Source organism: Euwallacea similis, chromosome 17 (assembly GCF_039881205.1).
Source record: "Euwallacea similis isolate ESF13 chromosome 17, ESF131.1, whole genome shotgun sequence".
NCBI lineage: Eukaryota > Metazoa > Arthropoda > Insecta > Coleoptera > Curculionidae > Euwallacea > Euwallacea similis.
In genome coordinates this window covers 3,667,691-3,681,966 of record NC_089625.1, presented here as the reverse complement: position 1 = coordinate 3,681,966, position 14,276 = coordinate 3,667,691, and the positions used below count along the sequence as shown (strand labels likewise).

Below are 14,276 nucleotides of genomic sequence, written 5' to 3'. Positions count from 1 at the left end.
ACCCTAGATACGTACGTTCAACCTAATTTGATACACTCGTAAAAATCCAAACGACAAACTATACATACTTTTACGGCGCGGTTGTAACAAAGTTCATGAATGAAAATTCCTTGGGGTGATCAATGAATGAAAACAAAAAAGTCAAAATTATCTGATTTTTTATTGGCTCAAACATATCGAACCATGTGGGCACTTCACGTGAAGTCTAAAGTCCGTGCGTGACCTATTCGAGACAATCTATTTTCAGTATCCATTAAGTGTTGCCAAATAGTACATGAATTCTTAAATTTACATTTTTTTATGTTTCTAACAAGTTCTTCATTAAGATAGGAAAAGCTGTATGATGAGACAGTGAAATGACAATGTATTGAGGGAATTAAGATGAAACTTAAATGATGCTATTAGTAACAACTGATTGTGACATTTTGAGATTTTTAAAAATGTATTAAATTCCAGATGCTTTGCCCTAGTTAAACTTGGCAACAGCGCGATTTGAGGTTATGTCGCGCTGGCGGTTTTCGCTTTGCGTCATTATTTGTGTTTTTAAGAGACTTCTTCATTAAATTCCTAATAAATTTTATACTTTTAACTGGAAATTAAGTCCTAAGTTATCAATTAATCATTCAAACATCAAGTTAAGCCGTAAAAACATTCTTGACAATAAATCTCAATTAAATTTTAGCGCGGGTTCAATTCTTTCAGAATACAAATCGAGGCCAATTGTTAGGCGATTGATTAACATATTGTTTTAATTAAGTTAAATTCATTTTAAATCACAATTGCTCTATGGTATATTTAGTACTAAACATCTTCGGTCAGTGGGAAGAGACACAAGAGTAATTTTTGAGCAACCACACTTAATACTTAAATTGCTCTAAGAAGTTGTACTTACTTGGTAAGCATGCAATATAGTCCTTATTTTTCAACCGCTTTTTAGTACCTTTAGCAGGTTTTATTTTATACCGAATGTTCCTTAATTTCATATTAACATTTCAAGGCGTATTTCCTCATATATTTTTTTAAGGAAAAGTTTGAAGGAATGTTCACAATAGTTCAAATTGTTAGTTACAGGGTATTGAAATTATTCTTTTTAAAATTCTTTGAAAGTACTTTAGATATTATGCATTTATAGAATATAAATATTAGAAAAGTTATTCTACTGACCCACTAGTAGCATCCCTGCATAAATGCCCTCCAATATTTTTTAAAAAACAGTGCCATACTACTGATGTTTGTTTATTAGAATATTTTTTACTGATTAATATGGTCAATCTTATATGAAAATGATCTATTATGTTTTCCTCATTAAACTCTTCTAGGTTAATGCAATTTTAAGTTTTTCATTTAGCAATATTAACAAATAATTTTGAAGACATAAATCTACTTATCCTGGAATAAATGGGTTTTCTAAAAATTATGTTTAATAAGAATTATAAGGTTCAGCTTGGTTCATGCCATTACTTCCTTTCTTACAATCAAAATTGAAGATTGTTCAGCCTTAAGGAAGACTTTGATAGAGCAAAAAGTCATTTTGCATTCTATATATAGGCTGTCCCAAGTAAAAATGCACTTTACAGGAATTCATTTATGTTTATTTTAAAATATCTTTTTAAACAAAATCAGAAAACAGTAAAAGAGGAATCACAAAAAATAAGTTTTTCTCAAATAATTTCGAGTTCATTCAGAATTTTTCATATTTGAAGACATGATTTTGTAGAACACAGAAAGGCGCAACTTTTTTCTTCCCTAATTTAACCACCTCCCTATTTCTTATGATTTACAAGAAGTAGAGTGCATTCTTAACTGGGACAACTTGTATATAAAACTTTTCCAACTCTCATATTATTATCAGCCGTACCAGTTACTCTCAAGGTTACTTATGTTGCTCATTAAGGAAAAAATTATTATAGTTCAAAAAAAAGTTCATAATGCTTTATACAGCAGAAAAAATCCCATTCTTACCAATAACTATGTCACTAATTGTCAAACTATGCAGTCATAGACTACTATAAATTTTGGTAATGAAAATACTTTAACACCCTGTATATCGAAAACAAAGCATTTATGAACTTATGTTTATAGAAAAAAAATCTTACTTTGACTTCAAAATACGCTCCTAAATTCTCTATCCTAAATTTTGAGTCACTCTATATATTTCTCTTATTATAGAAACGTGATTTACGCAAGTTTAAACATTTGGATAATAAATTATATAAATGAAACCTGTTAAATAAAAATGATAAATTACCATGGCTCGTCACAGGTCAAGTTCATGCTCTGTCTAGTGTTTGAATATTTGTCGGTACTTACAGTTATCTGAAGGCCACATGATCAATTATTAATTATTTTTATAATGATTTTTAATTATTTTAATTTAGCATAAAAATTCAACACAAATTAGAATTAAATTATACATCAAATTTACTTATATTGGAGAAATTATTATTTTTAGTAATCTCATAGATATGAAATTTTACAACGCGTAGATGTTTACATGGGAAGACTATAAACATATTTTTAAAGGTACTATTTAAAGAAGCAAATAAGCAACATTTTTACATTGTACCGTTCGACCCACAATATTTAAGGTGTCAACAATGCAATGTAGGTAATTACTTCATTAGATTGTTAACTTCCAACTGCTTAAGTGTCTCTTAAGTCATGTTTTTAAAAAAATTGTTTTGGGTCGTAATAGCCTTGGGTGGCTATTAAACAAGGTCATAGTGTTCATGCCATTACAGAGGTTTCGGCAGCAGTATTAAACCAACACTTCGAGAGGGGTAGCAGTGTTGGGGACACCACATGGGTTTCGACGACGTCATTCCAGTGTTAGGCGATTTCGGTAAATACCAGAAAAGGATCTATTTTTTATTATGTCTTCCCGCCATTACGTCAGCGTTTCATAAGCTGGGGAATGTGTTCTTGTTGGCAGAACCACAATACAGGTAACTAAAGCTTCCAAGATATGCATTTCTTTGAGTAAATATCCTTGCAGTGTCCTGGTCAGTAGAGTCACGAAATGCCTATTGCCATGAACATATGTTCTTATCGTTTACTTTTATTTAGAAATTATGTTAAAAATGTATTTAAACTTGAAGGTGCAGACGTCCAGACGAACCACCCGACGCTCCTTACAACCTCACAAACTCCGAATGGGAAAAATGGTACCCTGTCGACTCATGGCAAAATGCCTTTTCCTGCGAAATTCGATCTGCAAATGTCACTACACAGTGCAGCGAATTCATCTACAACCACGAAGATTATGGGTATACCACTACCATTGAGGTATGTAACGCCAGACACTAAAGGTGCAAATCTCACTTTTAGTTTTCTGCCACAAAGGTGAAGTAGTATTTGTTTAGAGGGGCACAGTGTTTGTCCGTACACAAAATTGGATATTAACAGTTTCAAGTAATACTCTCTGACACTGTTATCTCTATCCACATGAAAAGCTTCAGAATTGTCAACTTTTGACAACTAAAGAAGCATCAGGTGATGCTTTACTGTGGGTATCAACCAATTGTTTAAGTTAAGTTGCTCTCTTGTCTTGTCGGGAATAATTTAGCATTTATAACACATTTCAGTGGAATTTAACATGTCAGAAGGCCTACCTTATTGCAACTGCCAATTCCATGTTTATGGTGGGAGTCATGATGGGATCTATTATATTTGGAGAAACCTCAGACAGGTAAAAAAACTCTCGAGTTAATATCGTTACTCAATATTTGTATACCCTTAGATTGGGTCGAAAAATCACCTTCCTAATATCCTCAGTAATGCAAGTGGTTTTCGGAGTGTTAGCAGCATTAGCCCCTGAATTCTGGACGTTCGCAGTAGCGAGGATGTTAACTGGGGCAGCTGCTTCTGGAGTATTCCTAATTGCCTATGTTATGGGTATGCAAATTCTATTGTGTTTCTAGAATTGCCTAATTGAGGAGCTTTGTAGGGCTAGAGATGGTGGGGCCGTCGAAGCGTCTTTTAGCAGGAATGGTGGTGTTTATCTTTTTCTCCGGAGGTTATGTTTTAACAGCGTTGTTAGCAAAACTGTTGCCCAATTGGAGACATTTGCAGTTGGCTCTAAGTCTTCCTGGGGTGATTTTCATCTTTTACTGGTGGTAAACAAGCTCTTTTCTGATCATTCTTTGCTCTGATACACTGATTCAAAGGTTTATCCCTGAGTCCGTTCGATGGTTGCTATCAAAAAATAAAATCACTGAAGCTAAAGCAGTGATTCAAAAATGTGCTAAAGTGAATGGTGTGACCATAGAAGACGCAAAGCTAGATGAGTTGTTGCAGAAGGGAGAAAAAGAGAAAAAAAAGGAAGACTCGAAAATGACCGCGTCGGTTATAGATTTGTTCAAACATTCCAATTTACGTAAACGATCTCTTATTATATTTTTCGATTGGTAAGCCCCAATTATGTGATTAATTCTGATAATTTGTGATGTTTTTAAGGTGTGCCAACAATATAACCTACTATGGTTTGTCTTGGAATACCAATAATCTTGGTGGAAACCCGTATCTCAATTTTGTCATTTCTGGAGCAGTGGAAACTCCTGCCAATATCTTCACTTTACTCACTTTAAACCGATGGGGAAGAAAGAAAATTCTTTGCGGAAGTATGATGGTGGCAGGAGCCGCGTTGTTGGCTACTACAGTTGCACCTGCGAGTAAGCTGTTCATCATTTCCATAAATAAAATTTCTTAACAAATAGTGGGATTAATACTAGTTGAAGATACTTGGAGGAATATTACAAACAAGCTTTTTCTTAGATGCGAATTGGCTGACAGTACTACTGGCTATGATAGGCAAAATTTCCATTACAGTCAGTTATGGAACTGTCTACATATTCTCGGCTGAACAATTCCCTACTGTAGTGCGAAATGCTGGCCTCGGGGCAAGTTCCACGTTTGCCAGACTAGGATCCATCGTCGCCCCATATATAAATATGATGGTGCGTCTTAAAAACCTATTTTTTTATCCAGAATATCATTGTTTTTAATCTGGTTTATTAGGCGCGAATATGGCAACCCTTCCCTCTGCTTGTTTTCGGTTCGTTAGCCCTAAGTGGAGGCGTTTTATCGCTGCTTTTGCCAGAAACTCTAAATAAAAAGTTACCGGAAACTTTGGAGGAAGGAGAAAATTTCGGAAAGTGAGTGTTTTTAATGAGTTTTAAATGAAATTTTCTGAGCATTTGTTTCAGGAAACCAAAAAGACAAGTACCTCTTCTTAACGGAGTTCAAGTAATAGAGGCTCCCAAGGAGACAGATAAACCTCCCAATGAGGCCGAAAATCCCGATTCCACCTTGCTGAGGAAGAGAGACATTTCCAGTGAAGAATTTTAACTTAAATAGTAAGTTTCCATCAAGTTTTTTTTTATTTAAAAAAACTCATTGTTTATATCATTTTAAACTCAGCCCTATTTGATTTGCCGCCTAGTATTATAGGTTTTAAGATCGCGAGTTTATTTATTTATTGAAGCAGAATGCCAATGAACCGTTTTACCGATTTTTTTCGCAACATTTCGAGCTGTGTTTCCTAAAAATGACATATAGTGATACGGGGTTAATGAAATTTGTTACTATAATACTCTACGATTTTTTGTTATTTACAATAATTATTTGTATTTAAAGTTCAATTTACAAATAAACCTCTATTTACAATATAATCTCGTGTTTCATACTTCCATTCACCTATAAACATTTGATCCTTCTTGTTAATCATTTTTCTGGATAACAGAAACCTATATCCATATAAGTATAATAATTTAGTACAAAAATCATAAAATTTATGGCACAAATCTACGAGACTCTTATGTGCTATTGGAAAAAAACATATTTTTTTATCAAACTACCAGATCTGTTGATCTTGCCTTTCCCATTGGTCGAACCATTAGAGATTTCGTTCGAGGTATGCTAGTTAAACTCGCGGTCTGCAACAAAAGAAATTTAGGCTTATATTCTTGATCAGATGAGAGATTATTAATTGCGAATTGCATGCGTAATAACAAATCAAAACAAATAGGTACTTACCCTGTGTCCTAGAAAGCCAGATCGCCTTTTATGGGTGACTTATATACTGAGTATTTATATTTGATTTATGTATTTAATAATGTGACGACTAAAAATTCGAACCCTGCTCAAAACACCAAATTTTTTAATGGAAGAAGGTGATGGGTATTTACGTTGAATATAGGGAATTGAAGAAGTTTTTTTCCTGCGTACTTAAATAAGGTTTGTACGTAATATAATATACATTGTAATTTCTGATAGATAAGTAATCAACAAAAATTAAAATTAATAGTTATTGCTTACGAGAAATTTTGATTCATCATGGTGTCAAGAATTTTTATGAAAATTTGTTAATAGAAACGAACGAATTGTTAGCGGATGTCTCTACTCTTTAATGTAAGTCAGTAACGACAAGCTGTATTCTCTCTAAAGTTTCTTCCTTAGGATTTCTCGAAGTATGTATCTACGTTTTTTTTCTACTAAACTAGATTTGTGTTTTCCTTTATTTTTTTTTGTTGTTACTGAAGGTTATCTATAAATGCCTTTATGGCATTTGCAAAAAGCATTTATAGATAACCCAAAAATCGAATATAGGCTCTTTTCGGTTTATCAGAGAAAAATACACCATTAAGCACATCAAAAAAGCGGATTAAACTGCGCAAAAAATCACAAAATTTGTAAATAATTTAAGCAATAAAATTAACGATTTTTTGTACAATTTTTTATTCTTATTGGTTACGCCCTTTTGCACACTCCATTAATAAAGCCCATTTCACTTATTTAGTCTGCAAAGTCGACTGCCAAAAGGGCTTTAATCAGTATGTTAACCAATAACAAAAATAAAGATTTACCAAGAACAATCACATCAGCAGCTCTAACGTCGAACGAGTCGCCCAATCCGATTCTTACCCGGTACGTGTTCACGTACTTTCCTTTATTAAAGAAATAGATATTTACCTCCAAGTTGCGGGGAGTGCGGTACTCGGACGCGTTCTTGTTGATCCCATGATGGTAGGGGTTGAATTTTTGCGAATTGCTATGACTTTTCAACGAGGACATTTGTAGCGTGTCCTGCCCACGCCTTTTTGCTTTCCGATCGAAGAAAATCTCCTTGAAAGTCGTACGGAACTTCTTCGACATGAGACTGTAGAAGACGAAGTTGCAGGCCGCGTTTACAGTCAGCAAAGAGTTGAAGACGTTGCCTAAAACTAAGAGAAACGTGTTCCTTACTTACAAACTACCTAACTTAACAAATACTCACTGCTTTGAATGTTTTTCTGGGTTTTTGTGAGTGCCGGGTAGAAGTTGTAGTAAATCAAATACGAGGCCGTAGGGGTTTGGCATATAAGAAACATCACTACTACTGCAATTAGCATGATTGTTATCCTGTTTTCGTTTGATATTGATGAACAGCCTTCAGTCTGTAGTTATGGGAATATGTTAATAACAATAATTTATACTACTTAGGGAGAAACTATTACCTGTGAAGATTGAGTGTTAGTCCGCGTCATAGTACTTCTCTTCTTCTGAGACATATAAACGGCATTAATAAGGAAGCAGTTGAAGGTGGCGATTAACACCAGAGGGACTATGCCCCAGACCAGAGCGCTGTACCAGTACATAAATGAAGTGTAATCTCCATTTTTTCCAAAATCAGTGTTCTCTACATCGACGTACCATTTAGTGACGCAACATTTCCCTAATTCGGCATTAGTGCTGTTACTCTCAGTACTATTTTTGTCCTCATCTTCCCCCACCTGCGGTAAAGCCTTCTCCAAAGTTCCATCGATCTCGCTATACAACGCCCTATTATTCACAGACCTAATCTTGTCGCTTGGTATCTCCAAAATCTTCTGAGGCCCTTGGTAAACATAGATTATATGAGGATGGTTTCCCGTGCAATTTCCAATCACACTCTTTAAGGCTTCCGTTAGGTTCGGGTAAACCACGTAGGGCTTTCCACCGGCGCCGCTGGGGTATATCAAAGAACTGTTTGCAGAGATAAGATGGACGGATTTGGCACTGGAGTCTGTGGAGGTCTTATTTCCGGATGTAATTTTGCTGGAATTGGTTTGGCACTTGAAACACACTTCTGTATCGTTACGTGTTAATTGGTACTCAAAGCTTGTGGTAGCAGTTGTGAGCAGACAAAAAATGCACACTATCACGATAATAGTTTTGGCGCGGTTTTCGGTGCAAAAATACTTGCCCTTCATGGGGTGGCAGACTGCTATGTAGCGCTCTATCGTGAAGGATACGGTAAGCCATACTGAGGTACTGCCTGAAAAAATTATAGGGATATATATAGGGTGATTCATGTAATTGTTTCATTAGAAACTTTTGGACTTGTAACTATTTCTAATTTTTCACATTTTGGTGTTAAACTAATATAAATACACTTAATTTTTTTTAAACATTTTGAAGATCATACTACTTCCGGATACATACTGACCGGAAGTCAAAACCAACTCCCTTATTTCAAATAGAACACCTGGTATATTTTTGCATTTTTGGAATTTAGGGATTAAACTGATTAAATTCTAATGAAACAGTTATGTGAGTCACCCTGTATAGTGTGTTTCAGAAAACAGTGCAAATAATAAAAATTTGGAATTGGGGCAAACTTGCACATGCTTAAAATATGATTTCAAATTTATAGATTTTTTATTGATTTCGGAAATATTCAAAAAACACACGTTTAACAAAAAGGTTAAATAATATTTTGGTTTTCATTGAACTGACCAAAAGATCCCCTAACTTACTTGCAGCGTCGCACAACCAATGACTGATCCCATAAAACCTCCAAAACAGCTCGTATTTCCTATCGTGAATGTTATTATAATGCTTAAAGGACAATAGAAATACAAAGAACAAATAGATTATATCCGCAATTCCCAGGGCTGATAAGTAAATATTTGTGGAAGATCTCATTCGTTTCCTAAAATAAACGGTTTAATTTGTAGGGGATTCACAGGAGACGAGGAACTTTCTCTACCTTGTCAGTACCTTAACCGTAATGATATTCCCAGTTATGCCGACAACTACCATGATGGGAACCAAGACTTTTTGGAACCAGAACCTGGAGCCTTCCAATATGATGTCGGTTGTGTCATTGTTCATTTTCTGTAAAAAAATCACAGAGCTAACTTAAAGGTTCAGTGTTTTTTCAGCAAGTTTAACGATCATTGCTCTCGTTTTGTTCACTTTGCTCCTCTCGAAAGGTAATTTTAAATCAGCAGTTCAATTAAGGACGAAACACACACCTAGCGTCCTCTTTTCCGGTGCCATTTTGGCACCACTTCAGACAGCCGACATGTCTATGTTTCAAGTTTTTTGGTTTTTGGCACTTGTACAATTATTATCGTTTCATACTCTTAATGCTTCATTTTCCAGACTTCCGAAGGTTTTTTTTTTATCACTTTAACGAGACGCTAGAGCAGAGAATGTGCGACGAAATGAGTGAAAAACGGCGATAAAGGTAAAAGTTTACCACCGAAATTTCTAGGGTCGGGTGATGGGAAAAACCGCAGTGGATGCCATTTAAAAGAGGAACAAAAAGAAATGTGGGTCATTGATTCGATTGCAAATGGTGCCGGAAATCCTTCGATTTGAAGACGGTTCGGCTTTTTCCGCAGGGCAAAAAGTGAACATTATAAAGGAAATTCAAATAGAAATACTTACAAAAAAATATTCGTTATCAACAATCCACCTCCTTAGTCTTTAGGGTTGCCAGCTTTTACATAAACTCATCGTGATGAGTATTTGAAGACTTTTTCGAACTTCTCGATCTAAAAAAAAAATGTACCGGGTGATTTATGAAAGTGGCTCGCCGGTATAAGTTTTCTGTTTTTAAACTTAGAATGTTGAAATTTGAAGGAAAGCTATATGAGAATAGAGCCGATTAATTGACATTAATAACGTTTATCTAGCATTTCCGGTTTAACCGGAAATGATCTCAACTTTCGATTTTTTAACGTAATGCCTTATAATTTTTTCCTGTTTTGGAACCTAAAGGTAATTTCTAATCTAAAAACATATCATTAAAAAAAATCTGTTTTTTTTTCATGTCGAGCTACGTCACTGAGATATACGTGTTAAGCACAATTTTAGGTCATCTTATCAATGGGAAATGGGGGTTTTTTCGATATTTAAATTGCTTATGAAAGAAAAAGTACTCAATAAAATGACAAATTAGTATTTTTCTCCATGATTCTGACCTAAAATTGTGCCTAATACATATACCTCAGTAGCGTAGCTCGACATGAAAAACCAAAAAAAAAAATTTTTTTTTTTAATGACATATTTTTGGACAAAAAAAAGGCCTCTAGATTCGAAAATAGAAAAAATTTACAGGGTATTACGTTGAAAAATTGAAAGATGAGGTTATTTCCGGTTAAACCGGAAGTGCTAGATCAACGTTATTAACATCAATCAATCGGATCTATTCTCATATAGCTTCCCTCCAAATTTCAACTTTCTAAATTTAAAAACAAAAAGGTTATAAGGGCGAGCCACCTTCTTGAATCACCCGGTATATTCCAAGGAAAATCAACAGATACCAGAGGGGTTCAATATCACAATAACACGACGGCCGCAATAATTCGCCAATAAATTCCTGAAATCAATCAAAATCCCGTTTTAAAACTCTAATTAAACCGTCTAAAATTAACAGCCTTTGTAGTTCTGTAAGGTCTATTATAATTATAAATGCTTTCATAACGAAATGAGTATTTCGGTCACACTTTACGTTTACTGGCTTATTAACATGTTTATTACTATCCTTGTAATATTAATTACTCACTAACATTTTTATCACTCTCCGTGAATCTTTCTGTGATTCACTATCAATGTGGATGCATTAAAAGCCACTTGCGATGGTATTAGCACCACATAAATCAGAAGCTTACTAATTCAAAGTGACCACGCACCAAATAAAAAAATCGTTAAGTTTGATTTTCGATCAATAATCAGCGTTTTAAACTTCAAGGCATGACGAAGGCTTAAAAAATAACGCGGTCGTAAAATATATAAATAAACTTATAACGCTGTTGTATTGGAGGGCATCTCAATGTTGAAAAAGCCTAAGAAAAATCAATATTGGGGGTACACGCTCAAAAACTAAAATACAGGGTGATATGGTCCTCCTATATATTGTTACAAGTGACGGTAAATTGAGTTTTGTCTTGGCGCGAAAATAAAAAAGTTTTGATGATTTGTGTGGTATTAACTCAGGTTAGCGAAAGCTCTTCAGGTCTCCTTACTAAATCACTTTTTTAGATTCAAAATTCTTCGCAAACATAATTAAAAAACCTCACTAAATACTACAAATTTTGTTGGGGGATATGAGAGTAATTTAGATTATCAAAACGGCTTCGGGACTCCTCACTAAATCACTTTTTTGTATTCAAGATTTTTCGCAAATATCGTTGAAAAACCTCACTAAGTACTACAAATTTTGTTGGGGGATGTGAGAGTAATTCAGATTAATAAAATGGCTTTAGGTTTCCTTACTAAATCACATTTTTAATAATTTAATACTCTCCCAGAATCTTCGTAGAAATAGGTGAAGAACTACAAATTTAGCCCTAGTTATACGAATTTAGTAGACAGCCCTACCTGATTCAGGTCTAGGCCAGTTGATCGCCTCACTAAATTATAAATTTCAACAACTTTTGCTGACTTACTGACAAGTGAAAATTCTGTTTCTCTCAGATTAGTGGTCAGCTAGAATGTCGCTTATCAGTGCCCTTAACAAAAGGGGATGCGTTCGGGGGTGGCTGTGACGAGTGCATCCGGGATTCATTCTGGACTTGGTTCTCGAAAAGTAAAAGAGCGCTGCAGAAACCTGTGCCGTTTCATTTTTATGACCATCCACCAACGAATCCTCCAAACCAAGACCGAAAAATCTCACATGGAGGTATTTTAGGAAGCGAACGAGATAGAGCGACTCGTCCAATGCGGGCCCATGGGGCTCATTGAGGCGATCAGTTTAATCTATTTTTTTTAAGTGGTTGCTCTTCGAGTTCCTGGCGTGAGCGCTTAAAGCTTGAAACGCGGTACAAATTGGGGTCCTTTCCCCTTGAAAAGTGTCAAGAAAGTTTCCAAATTTTTGAGATCTTGTTTGTCGCTTTAACGGACCGATGTGGATCCTATTTGTTGCCACTTGCTAATCCGAAATAATTTCATTGCTGCGGGGCTCGGGGCCCTCTGCCAACATTAACAACGGAAAACCTTCGAATTGTATAATATTATTGTTTTCCTCAGCTTGATGCAACAAACATTGAAACGAAACCAAATAGTGGCCCCAAAGAAAAATCACCTTGGCTGCATATTCACGCTGATCCTTAGTGTCCTAGTTAAGGTAGGTTTATTTTTACCTATTGCTAGCGCCAATTTCACTATTTTCGATTCACCTTTCAAACGTGTTTTGAGCTGCACTCAACAAACAACTTATACTTCCGCAGCTGACGCTTTTCGATGACCACAGTCCGACACCAACGAAGGAGCTTCGTCCATCGAGTTCGAACTCACCGACACCAAAACCACCAGTTTTTCGCGCTTCTTTTGCAGCTGAAGAAAACTCCGTCGTTTATGAAGTACTATAACGAAATCGCTTATTTAGCCGACGACAACGGACTAAAATCCGGAGGTGGGAAATTCAAATCTGCAAGCCACGGGCGCCGCTTTTAATTTTAGACTGCCAATGTTACAGGACGATTTTTTTTCTCGTTCGATTTGCCAAGTTTTTGTTATGAATACGGCCTCTCATTCATCAACGCAGGATCGCAACGTATTGTCCCAGCATGGGGCTAATTTACGTCCGGAAAAATACCCCGCGGGTACAAAAAAAAAACACGGCAGGGCTAAAATCGTCGGGTTTACATTTAGATTTATTTTTACGCACGGACCGGTCAAGTTTAACGGGCAACAAATGTTTTCTAGCCGAATGACATCCCTTTGATTTCCTTGAAATTCAAAACTCGACTTTGAGTCTCATGGGTGTATGGGTCCCGAATAGCATTCCTATTCGTACAGGATGGCCCGACGAAAGCTCGATTTTCAGTATTTTAAGTGAAAGTATGCAAGAACGCTCGGACCCGTGGATTTTTCATTCAAAGGGGACAAGTTTTTATCGTCTTTTCAACCCTCAACTGCAGCCCCTCACCAGAGGCGACGGTTACCTCCAAAATTCCTAATGGGAAGGGGTGCCGAATGATATCTCATTTCAAAGGTAGTTGTACCTAGGTGATTATACTCTCCAAGTTTGAAGTCATTGCCATTATCCCCGCTGATATGACAGCTTGTCAAAGTCCGTGGGAAAAAGCTTCATGGCTTAAATGACGTAACTTTTAATGCACGTCATATCAGCAGTGATGCCACGTCTTTTCCAAGTTAATACGTAGCAGGAATTTGTTAGGTATTGGTGCGACACTGTCAGTGTTTAGCGGTATTGTTAGATCCGGAGCAAATAATTATCGTACCAATGAACAAAAAAGTAGAGATAGTAATAATCTTTAGTGCTAACAAATGTACAGGAAATCTTCTGAACAAACACATTTAGAAAAGCATACTTGGTCACCAAAAACACTAAGGAAATTTCTGATTCACTTGACTAATCATCAATATTAATAATTATGGGTGAAATTTCCTTACTTTCAAACGGTTTCTCTCTATTAAACTAAGCCAAAATTACCTTTCCAGTATGCTGAATAGAATTTTTCCACATGTCTGGCGTGACAGTCTGAAGAGCTTCGCACATCTTTAACGCACTGGTTTCTGAATATCCATCACTCCCAATCTGCCTAACTTGGACGTTACACCAACAATGGTGTGATATGTGATAATCCATAATCAAAAGCACTATTTTAGTTCTCGAAAGAACAAATTTTTGCCGCCAAAATTGATGAACAAAGAGCACAATGGTTTAAAACGTCAAATTAAACCAAAACGTCATGAAATAAAGCGGCAACCTTGCAAGAAAATGGAGTTACGTTTAAACATTCAAATATATCTTTATCCTTTTTTAGCACACTAAATTGATGTGACTTGTCATTTTACGTAACGCGACTCTCAATCGTTACACCTTGTGACTTGATTTGAGTCGTAGGTAGTAATTAGTTTATTGCGATGAGAGGTGCCACCTTCAAAATGAGGTTAAGACCTTTAGCAGTGAGATATCACTGAATCGTTTCGACGGAGGTGAGCCTCACCCCTCAAATTTAAAGGGGTGCATTTCTTTATTCGTAGTTCTTTTTCTTAAAAAG

General features: G+C 35.7%; 2 protein-coding genes across 6 annotated transcripts; one reads left to right on the top strand and one right to left on the bottom strand.

The window, feature by feature from the left end:
* Positions 1-516: 516 nt before the first annotated feature.
* Positions 517-5,669, top strand: LOC136414450 (organic cation transporter protein-like). The gene is made up of 11 exons (XM_066398469.1): positions 517-895; positions 2,742-2,945; positions 3,099-3,285; positions 3,585-3,688; positions 3,740-3,894; positions 3,947-4,115; positions 4,167-4,406; positions 4,456-4,670; positions 4,774-4,955; positions 5,017-5,153; positions 5,205-5,669. Exons 2-11 carry the CDS (start codon positions 2,803-2,805, stop codon positions 5,344-5,346), a joined length of 1,674 nt encoding a protein of 557 aa, XP_066254566.1. The 5' UTR covers positions 517-895; positions 2,742-2,802; the 3' UTR covers positions 5,347-5,669.
* Positions 5,640-12,572, bottom strand: Proc-R (Proctolin receptor). 5 transcript variants are annotated; one of them, XM_066398474.1, is made up of 9 exons: positions 12,332-12,572; positions 9,694-9,800; positions 9,008-9,135; positions 8,775-8,950; positions 7,690-8,293; positions 7,494-7,620; positions 7,274-7,433; positions 6,864-7,220; positions 5,640-5,933 (listed from the first exon to the last, which is right to left on the bottom strand). In XM_066398474.1, exons 3-9 carry the CDS (start codon positions 9,130-9,132, stop codon positions 5,917-5,919), a joined length of 1,566 nt encoding a protein of 521 aa, XP_066254571.1. In that variant the 5' UTR covers positions 9,133-9,135; positions 9,694-9,800; positions 12,332-12,572; the 3' UTR covers positions 5,640-5,916. The 5 variants fall into 5 exon arrangements, with proteins under 5 accessions (XP_066254571.1, XP_066254569.1, XP_066254567.1 ...); XM_066398472.1 differs by having other exon boundaries at positions 7,494-8,293; positions 12,426-12,571; XM_066398470.1 differs by having other exon boundaries at positions 7,494-8,293; positions 12,332-12,570.
* Between the last annotated feature and the right edge of the window lie 1,704 nt (positions 12,573-14,276).

Bases quoted from the DNA above. Each gene is read 5' to 3' on its own strand.
- LOC136414450 (XM_066398469.1), top strand. From the start codon at position 2,803: ATGGGTTTCGACGACGTCATTCCAGTGTTAGGCGATTTCGGTAAATAC. The intron at 3,689-3,739 runs GTAAAAAAACTC...GTATACCCTTAG, and splicing joins TTTGGAGAAACCTCAGACAG to ATTGGGTCGAAAAATCACCT. The intron at 3,895-3,946 runs GTATGCAAATTC...GGAGCTTTGTAG, and splicing joins CCTAATTGCCTATGTTATGG to GGCTAGAGATGGTGGGGCCG.
- Proc-R (XM_066398472.1), bottom strand. From the start codon at position 9,132: ATGAACAATGACACAACCGACATCATATTGGAAGGCTCCAGGTTCTGG. The intron at 8,294-8,774 runs GTAAGTTAGGGG...TAATTTTTTCAG, and splicing joins TTGGTTGTGCGACGCTGCAA to GCAGTACCTCAGTATGGCTT. The intron at 7,434-7,493 runs GTAATAGTTTCT...CCATAACTACAG, and splicing joins CTAACACTCAATCTTCACAG to ACTGAAGGCTGTTCATCAAT.